We start from the raw sequence: 9,889 nt of genomic DNA on the forward strand, positions 1-9,889 counted from the left end.
TCCTTATTAACCTGACTTGGAAGGGGTCTTCATAAAGATCTGCATCTGACCAGATGATTGAGTAACTTGGTAACCATGTAAGATCTGGATGGATCCACTGTTTAAAGCTGAATGTGATCAAATATATTGATACTGAAACAGTGGCTAGGGTGAGTCCCAGCCCAAACCTGCCTGTCTAGACCCACAGCTCCTGGTCTCCACCTCCCCAGCTCCTGGTCTTCACCTCCCTGTTGAGACCCCCACCTCCTGGTCTTCAACCCCCGAGCTCCTGGTCTACACGTCCCTGTAAAGACCCTTGCCCCCCGCCCCCTTCCCCCCCAGCTCCTGAAAACATCTGAATTCCCACATGGTGCATCTGGAGAAATGCATTTTCTAAACGACTAGTATGAAATGGAGATAATTAACTAAACACTACATTTTTTAATGTGGTGGAGGATAAAAGGTCGAAGGCGTGGAGAATTAGATTTTTTTTTATGCCCCTCTGTTCTTCTGCATTGCTAAATACAGAAAGGGCGGAGAGAAAATAGATCAAATGAGTGTTTCACTCCCAGTGCCGGAGTTATTTATGAACCTTGCTTTCTATACGTCTGTGATGCTGGGGGTGGCCCTGCATTAAGCCCCCCCCGCCTAAGCCGCAATGCAGGAGATGAAATCCCTTCTAGAGCTTTGATCTGAAGTTTCTGCTGCCGTTTCTCCGCTCGCGTTCTCAGAAGAGGGACGACCGGCAGACGCATCAGAGAAGCTTCCTTATAATTGATGAACTGACTGATCAATGAAGGGTTTAAAATAATTACTCAAAACAACCCTTTTTCGGCTTGAGTACATGTGATGGGCTGCTTCGAATTGTGTTGTGGCGTATCTATTGTATCTTTTGTACTTTTACTTGTGAGCTTTGGGTTCAGCACTTGGTAACTCAAGAAAGTTCTTGTGGATCAAGCGGAAAGGGCGAATAGAAGGAGGAAGATGCATTTCTTTTTTCCATAACTTTATTGCTCAGCATTGTATACATAGCACATCATCAGTGTCAAAGCAGGACAGACCCGGTAACGGCCCAACCATCGTCAGTAAGGTGCACAACAAGCAGAATCCATCTCTGTCCTATCTATGTATATGCAAATATAATATACACGTATAACTCTTGAAATATAAGTATATAGTTTAATATAGATCTCTATTATTAATCTGTCACAATCTGTAGCCTGGCGTTTTCTGACATCTATAAACCGTACAGGCTTAGCTGTGTGCAGGGCCCTGTGAGTTTCCCCCTGCAGGAGGGACTTAGATTAATGCACTTTTTATTATTAAGGGCAGCCGTCACATTCAATGAAGAGTTTAGCATTCGGCATTCACGACAGTCAGAAGCGTCTGGGGTATGTAATGGCCATACTGGGGTAATAAGCTAAGAGAGTCACTATTGCTACCATACCTTTGACCTGCTATATGTCGGACACTCGCAGCTCAAGTGTCTAAAGTCCTCCGCTCCTCCACGCCGTCGCGCCCGCCTGCTCAGTTCTTTGGCATCATCGCTTACTCCTCGCGCTCCGGAGACCTTACTTCTTCACCTCCTTGGTCTCCGTGCTGGCGGGCTTCTCTGTCTTCTCCTCGGTCTTCGCCACCTCCTTCTTGTCCTCCGCCTTCTCCGCTGGTTTCTGCTCCTCCTTCTTGGGCGCTACCTTCTCGGGCTCGGCTTTAGGGGCGCTCTTCTCCTCTGCTTTGGGGGCGGCGGGTGTGGCCTCCTCCTTGGCAGGGGTTGGTTCTGGTTTGGCCGCTGGGGTGGGCTGGACCTCCGCTGGCTTGGTTTCCACGGCAGCAGGAGCTGCTTTGGGGCTGTTGCTCTCTGCCTTCTCTGGCTTGGCTTCAGGTTCCTTCTCCTTGGGTGCCTCCTCCTTCTCCACCTTCACAGGTGTAGGCTCCACCTTCTTCTCCTCTTTCACAGGTGTAGGCTCCACCTTCACAGGTGTAGGCTCCTCCTTCTTCTCCACCTTCACAGGTGTAGGCTCCTCCTTCTTCTCCTCTTTCACAGGTGTAGGCTCCACCTTCACAGGGGTAGGCTCCTCCTTCTTCTCCTCTTTCAGAGGTGTAGGCTCCACCTTCACAGGTGTAGGCTCCTCCTTCTTCTCCTCTTTCACAGGTGTAGGCTCCACCTTCACAGGTGTAGGCTCCTCCTTCTTCTCCTCTTTCACAGGTGTAGGCTCCTCCTTCTTCTCCTCTTTCACAGGTGTAGGCTCCTCCTTCTTCTCCTCTTTCACAGGTGTAGGCTCCTCCTTCTTCTCCACCTTCACAGGTGTAGGCTCCTCCTTCACAGGTGTAGGCTCCTCCTTCACAGGGGTAGGCTCCTCCTTCTCCACCTTCACAGGTGTAGGCTCCTCCTTCACAGGTGTAGGCTCCTCCTTCACAGGGGTAGGCTCCTCCTTCTCTTCGGGGGTCTCTTTGGGCTCAGGGGTCTTGGGCAGGGGGGATGAGGGGGGAGGGGACTTGGACACCGGAGACTTGCTGGCAGGAGATTTAGATTCTGGGGACTTGGACTGTGGTGTGCCGGCGGCTGGGGTTTTGGACTGAGGGGACTTGCTCTTGTCCTCATCCTCTTTGGCTTCTTCTTCTTCTGCCTCTTCTGCCTCACCTTCCTTCTCCTCTTCCTTCTCCTCTTCCTTCACCTCTTCCTTCTCCTCTTCCTTCTCCTCTTCCTTCTCCTCTGCAGTTTCCTCCTCAGCATCTTCTTCCTTCTCGTCCTCAGCTTCCACCTCCGCTCCGTCTTCTTTGGTTTCCTCGCCGTCTTCCGCTTCTTCCTCTGCCTTCTCCTCTTCCTCCTCTTCCTCGTCGTCGGCGTCCTCCGTCACCTCAGTCACCTGTGTCTCGTCGGTCTGCTCCTCCACGATGACGGTGTCGGAGATCTCCTCTCCCTTCAGCTTCAGGTGGCTGGAGAGCCGGCTGTCGATGTAGGAGTAGAGGCTTCCCCCGGCGACGAAGCGTTGCTCCTCTCCCTCCAGGAGCTTCCTGTTGGGGCACACAGCAGGACCCCGGCCATCAGCACACCCATCAGGGGGGTTGGGCGTGGCAGCACATGCCTTACGATACATTACGGCCATGGCGGCCTGGTCCGCAGCCTTCCAGCGCAGCCTTACCTGTAGGCGGCGATCTCAATGTCCAGCGCCATCTTGACGTTGAGCAGCTCCTGGTATTCCTTCAGCTGGTTGGACATCTCCCACTTGGTGCTCTTCAGCTCGCCGTCCAGCTGGTGGATGGTCTCCTGAGGACGGAGACGCACAAAGACACAAGATCAATCTCAGTCGGCCGCCGCTTGGAGACGCTGAGCAGCAGGAGAAGGATGCTGCTGCACAGGTCTGTGGCGGAGCCTGGCCTCAATGAGACTCACGGGAAGATGTTTGAATCATCATCAGTGGGACTACAGTGGGAGGACTGGGACCACAGTGGGAGGACTGGGACATTTACATTTACATTTACATTTAGGGCATTTAGCAGACGCTTTTATCCAAAGCGACTTACAATAAGTGCATTTGTTACAATAAGTACATTTGTCATAAGGGACCACAGTGGGACTACAGTGGGAGGAGTGGGACCACAGTGGGACCACAGTGGGAGGACTGGGACCACAGTGGGAGGAGGAGGCCGTGCCTGCAGGGAGCTCAGGTCCCCGTGGTGGCGGTCCTCGCTCTCCATGCGCTGCCGTTCCAGGGAGTCCTTGGTTCCCCTCAGGGTCTCCAGCTCGATGGTGCGGCTCTGCAGCTGCCGGCGGTACTCGGAGATCTCGTCCTGGGAGCCGCGGATGGCGTCCTGGTTGGTGCGGGCCGCGTCCGACAGGCGGTCCATACGCACTGGAGAACCGCAGAGCAGACAGAACGACACGTAAAGAACACGCTAACAACACGCTGACAACACGTGAACAACACGTGAACAACACGTTAAGGGTTAGGACCTCTCACGACGGAACGACCAACACATGCAGAACATTAACGTCGGCCTTCCACTGAGGATTCACCACACAAACGCGTAAAACCATTGTGAAAGAAATATCTAAATCCTTAAAGTCCGGCAAAATCTAAGCCTCCAAATGTCCAGCGAAGGGTTCAGGGGAGGCTGGGGATGACATCATGCACCACAATCCTGTCTGAGCTGTCCAGCGTCTTCCTCAACGGATACGTGAGCCTCTCTCCGTCCACTGAGGTCGCGCTCGGGGCCTCGGTGACCTTCACAGTTTGCTCGTCCGTCTGACTCAGCGCCTGTCTCTGCCAACAGCCTCCGTGACAACAGCCTCCGTGACAACAGCCTCGCCCTGCAGTCCGTCACGCTCTGAGGTCATCAGCTGAGGTCCCGCCCCCTCGGCGTGATTCACCTCCACCTGTCACCGACCACCCAAGGTCGAGGGAGACGACCCCATCATTCAGCGCGGACGCTGTCTGTGGGGTCCCGGGGGTCCAGTCAGTACAAACCAGGGAATAGGATGATATTCATCCTCAAGCTGTTTCAGAGGGGTGTGGTTCTGGTGCTGCTGACTCACTGAATATCACCCCTGGGTGCTTTCTGCATGTGCTGCTGAAACAGCCTGAACACACAGGAGGTCTTGGATGTGTGACTGTAAACTGGCCTGGTCATCACACCTTTGGAATGAGGATTCATCCGCAGTGCAGAACCTCACACCCACACAGAACCCAATTACGATTCAGAACCTCACACCTAAACCAAACCCTATCACCATGTGGCCCACACCAAAAACTAAACCCTATCACCACGCTGAACCTCACAGCCAAACTAAACCCCAACACCATCGACACTGCATATTTATTTTTTCACTAACTCAATGATTTAAAGCATATACTTGTATGTGTGCCAATTATGCCCCCCTCACCATCCCTGGAAGGTGGGACCCCCCACTCTGCCTTCCTTCTCAAGATCTCTTCCTTGATAATTAAGGTTTTTTTTTTCTTTCCCTCTGGGTGGCTATAGGGGGAGGAGGGGTATCATAGATATACGGCCTGTTCAGCCTTGAGCTGGAACTGTGATTAAGGGCTATAAAAATACTATTGGATTGAATCTGCAATACTAAACAATCAACGATTCACCTGCACTGACCTCACCTCACCACAGACAACCAACTGAGTTGGCTATCTCTTCTGCCTGGCTGTTTCTCAAACCTGCAGTGCATCATTTCCAGATGCGTTAAAACCCGTTCACCCCTGTCAGTGTGCATATAAAGGGCTCCTGCGAGACCTGCTGCTTTCTGCAGACTATTGGCTTCAAATAAGTTAAGAAGAACTCTTTTTAACTAGTCAAACCGATTAGCAGTGCGTTACGCATGGATTGTAATCAGATAACGGTTCTGGGGTGAGTTATACCGTTCAGCAAGGCACTATACTGAACATAATTCAATTTATAACATTAACAAAAAAAATGTTTGACTCTTAGTGTCCCGCTCACCTTTGAACCAGTCCTCTGTGTGCGCGGCACTCTGGCTCGCCTGGCGGTCCAGCTGCGAGCGGATCTCCCGCAGTGCGCTCGTGACGTCCGCCTTCACGGAGTCGCGCACCTCAAAGTTCACCTGGGCGCCCTGGATCTGCGCGAGCAGCTCGGCCACCTCCTCCTCGTGGTTCTTCCTCACGAAGTCCACCTCCTCTTCCAGCGCGCGGAGCTTCTTCTCCAGCTCGGAGCGCGAGAGCCCGCAGTCGTCCACGTACTTGTTCATGGCGCGTGCAGCGGCCTCCATCTCCTCGCGGTTGCGCGCCTCTTCCTCGATCCTTTGCCGCACGCTCTGGATGTCCTCCTCCAGGTGCTCCTGCTCCAGCAGCGCTCCCGCCTTCTCCCCGGACAGCCGCTGCAGGCGGTCCCGCAGGTCCAGCAGCTCGCTCTCGTAGTGCTCCCCGACGGCTGCGCGCCCCGCTTGGCTCTGGCGCAGCGCCGCTGCCTCCGCCTCCAGGTTCCGGTTGTGGAGCTCCAGGTGGCGCACCTTGTCGATGTAGCCGGCGAAGCGGTCGTTCAGAGTCTGCAGGATCTCTTTCTCGTTCCTCCGCACCACATCCCCGCCGTACGAGGCGTCCTGGTGCTCCGAAGCCTGGCTGTAGGTGAGGGTCCGGCGCCTCTGGGTCTGGAAGCCGGAGGAGGGAGTCATGGAGACCGGCCGGACCTTGCGGTAGGCGGCCGGCCCGTAGTAGGCGTGGTGGTCCATGAAGCTCATGCTGGCTGAGCCGAGGATGTGTGACTGCAGCAGGATTCTGCCTGGCTCTTATATAGCGGGGTGGGAGAAGTCGTTAGTCAGCACCTAGCCGCTCGCTATTTAAAGATACAGAAACAGCGTCCCAGCGTGGGGTAACTTTATTAAACAGTACATCACACATCCATACTATCTGTAGGATGACTCTCAGAACAGAGGCGATAGGAACATGTTACAACTAATGGCTTTGAATATATAAACGTTTAACAATAAAACACTTTATTTTCCCACTGGTTTGTATTGTAGGACGGATCATTTGTTGGATTTAGAATCTGAAGAGTTTATGTTTGACTGAGCAATGCAATTACTAAGCCTAGAGACTTCAAAGGTAATGCATTCATTAGGAATGTTGATCATCATGTTCACTGTGATTTTAATAATCAAAGAAAGAGACATATGATTGTATCTCCTCATAGGGATGAGAAACTATAACAGGGTTATTACATGAGAGGCTGATGATGATGAGTGTAATGACAGACACCTCTGTGACCCGTCTGTCTGTGTGAGAGAGGGGCGTTGTGCTGATCATCACACTATCTGCTGCTGCCGCTGCTGCTGCAGTGAGTCTGCAGATACCGGCCATCGCGGACGATACCTGCTGGCCCGCTGACAGACGCTCTGTCTCACGGCGGCCGCCGTGCGTCCCGCTCACACGTGCGTGTTCATCTGGGATCGCCGCGTGTGAGCGTATCTGTGGGTCTGTGTGGTTACGGTGCTTAGTGGTTAGAAGAGGGCGAGATGAGCAGACAGTTGCATGTCCTGTGCAGCGAGCATGGAGGAAATCTGCACAGCACAGCACAACACAACGCAACGCAACGCAACGCAACACAACACAACACAACAGAGGCTACGGCTCCTTCTCTGCTGAGCCTGAGGGATAACTTGCTTTGACGACACAGATTTTAGCTAACCACACCTACAGTACATATTGATCCCTCTCTCTCTCTCTCTCTCTCTCTCTCTCTCTCTCTCTCTCTCTCTCTCTCTCTCTCTCTCTCTCTCTCTCTCACTCTCACTCTCCCTCTTTCTCTCTCTCCCCCCCTTTCTCTCTCTCCCTCTCTCTCTCGCTCTCTCTCTCTCTCTCTCTCTCACTCTCCCTCTTTCTCTCTCTCTCCCCCCCCTTTCTCTCTCTCTCTCTCTCTCTCTCTCTCTCTCTCTTTCTCGCTCTCCTTCCTCTCCCTTAATCTCCTGGTCTCTGTGAAACCCACACACACACACACACACACACACACACACACACACACACACACACACACAAACACACACACAGGTGGACGAGTTCATTATCTTAAAGGAACAGCTGGTAATGTTCAAATGGTAGATATTGGTAAAAGGTCCATGATATGCATTTACGATTATTTACACGTGTCGTGCCAAGCTCATTCGCATAATAAATCACTTGCATGTTTCTCTGGAAGTGAATATACTGTGCGTTTACATATTGCACTGTTCGTATAGGACCTACATCTTATAGCGTCTTATCCCCCCTCTGGCCCACTTCATGTGTTATGTATGAGGACAACAGACTATAATAGATTGCCCTGACACATGGATGCTGTGTGTTCAACTTTATTGACCTGCATGCTTTAATATTTCATGGTTTTAGGATGACTTTCTACGGCATCATTATATTGATCAATAGAATTGAACCTCAGAAGTGTGAGAAGCTTGTGTCTTGCTATTGCCGTGCTTGAGGTTATCTCATCATCAGTCCTCCTTTACGACTGTGTGTGTGTGTGTGTGTGTGTGTTGCTGAGGGCTGGTTCCTCCTCACCTGGCCCGGGTCAGGCTGTTAGACTATGGGGTGGGTGAGGCTGCAGGTTAAAGCAGCCGTCACCATCCACAATATCAAGTAGAGCTCTGGAACAGAATGGGTTCATTTTTTGCTGAATGGAACCCTCTGACTGGAACATCTGGCCAGTGCTCACAGAAATCACTCACTTATCATCATCATCATCATCATCATCATCATCATCATCGTCGTCATGGTCATCGTCGTCCTCCTCCTCCTCTTCCTCATCCTCATCCTTCTCCTCAGTATAATCGTCATTGTCCTCCTCCTCATCCTCATCATAATCATCCTCATCATCCTCATCCTCCTCTCCCACTTCCTCTTCCTCCTCCTCCTCTCCCTGTGTTCACTGAGGACCTCAGTGAAGCCTCCTCGGTGGTGGATGGCAGTGCGACCTCTATGACCTCTATGACCTCTATGACCTCTAGGCGGGACGGGAGCCTGACTCCTCCCTGGTCGTCGGCTGGGGCCCGATGGCTCCTGACCAGGAGGTTCTGGGTTCAAACCCCGCAGGGATCTCTCTGAGGAGCTGTTCCCATGGGACTCATGCTTTCCTGTTCAATCCCAGGTGACGCGGCTGCCTGTGCCCTTGGCCAAGGCACTGGCTGTAGACCTGGAGTCGGTCACTGGGCGTTGAACCGTGGCCTCGCGCTCCGCTGGGAGTCAAAAGCACACAGTTCAGAGGAGGGGGTCAATAAGAGATGTAGTGGTCTTTATTCTTAGTGGGGTGTCATGTTCCTGAAACATGTATTCAGTGAAGCAGAACCTGCAGCGATACGACAGCCAGGAGGAGCGAGGAAACCCACTGAGCTGCTGGGAGCGGAGGGTGGGGTCACTTCCCGACAGTATGACACCGATAGGCTCAAAGGGAGGAAGGGAGGTGGACAGCTTTTCTCTCTCTAGAACAAACCTGACCTTGGAGGGTGAGAGAGAGAGAGAGAGAGAGAGAGAGAGGGTGAGAAAGGAGAGTAAGAGACAGAGAGAGGCAATAGAGACAGAGACTGACAGAGACACACACACAGACAACGACTAAGAGAGAGAGAGAGACAGAGGGAGAGAGATACACAGACAAAGACAGAGAGAATAACAGAGAGAGACGGACAGAAATGTTGAAATAGGTAGAATGCTGCACCACAGAACAAGTGGACTCCGATCTGAATCAGAGACTTGAGCAGAGGCGATGGAAATGTACGTTGAAACTTGTGCGAGCCAGGCAGTACGACCGTGGCATCACTAGTGCAGCGGGATGAGGGGGGGGTTCTGAGGAGCGCTGAAGACACAGCAGCACATGGCTCATATTCTGTCCACGAGTCACATTACACCCTCATGTGCTTTAGAGGGAAATGTGACAGATACAGAGACAAGGGAACGTGACGAAAAATGTAGAGAGAGAGGATGGGGAGGAGAGAAGAAGAGAGGGGAGAGGAGGAGAGAGGAGAGGGGCGGAGAGGGTGGAGGAGAGAGGGAAGAGAAAAGGAGAGGAGAGGAGAGGAGAGGGGGAGAGAAGAGGAGACGGGAGAGGAGAGGAGAGGGGAGAGGAGAGGACAGGAGAGGAGAGGGGAGAGGAGGGGAGGGGAGAGAGGAGAGGGAGAGGAGAGGGGAGGAGAGAGGAAGGGAGAGGAGAGGGGGGGAGAGGATCACAAATAGGTGTGATCAGAGGAGAGGAGAGGAGAGGGGGAGAGAGGGGAGTCACCTTGGTGGAGAGGGATGGAGGAAATGGCTGTCCTGGCAGACCTAACCGTGACTCAGCTCTGCCACCTTATTGCCTTTGAATAACATTACCTGGATGTGTACCTTTCTGTCTGTGATATCATTGAATGCCTTCACAACACACTCTGCTCTCAAGGGTTTCTGTATCTGCAGTCGTTCACTAC

At 52.5% G+C, this 9,889-nt stretch overlaps 1 protein-coding gene across 1 annotated transcript; it reads right to left on the reverse strand.

Moving 5' to 3' along the window:
* Nucleotides 1–1,550: 1,550 nt before the first annotated feature.
* LOC307085440 (uncharacterized protein) lies at nt 1,551–6,187 on the reverse strand (the record flags this gene model as incomplete). The annotated part of the gene is made up of 4 exons (XM_079750235.1): nt 1,551–2,994; nt 3,123–3,247; nt 3,634–3,833; nt 5,434–6,187. 4 exons carry the CDS (start codon nt 6,185–6,187, stop codon nt 1,551–1,553), a joined length of 2,523 nt encoding a protein of 840 aa, XP_079606361.1.
* Nucleotides 6,188–9,889: the final 3,702 nt, after the last annotated feature.

The sequence above is a fragment of the Pollachius pollachius genome (genome assembly GCF_949987615.1).
Source record: "Pollachius pollachius genome assembly, chromosome: 1".
Taxonomy (NCBI): Eukaryota; Metazoa; Chordata; class Actinopteri; order Gadiformes; family Gadidae; genus Pollachius; species Pollachius pollachius.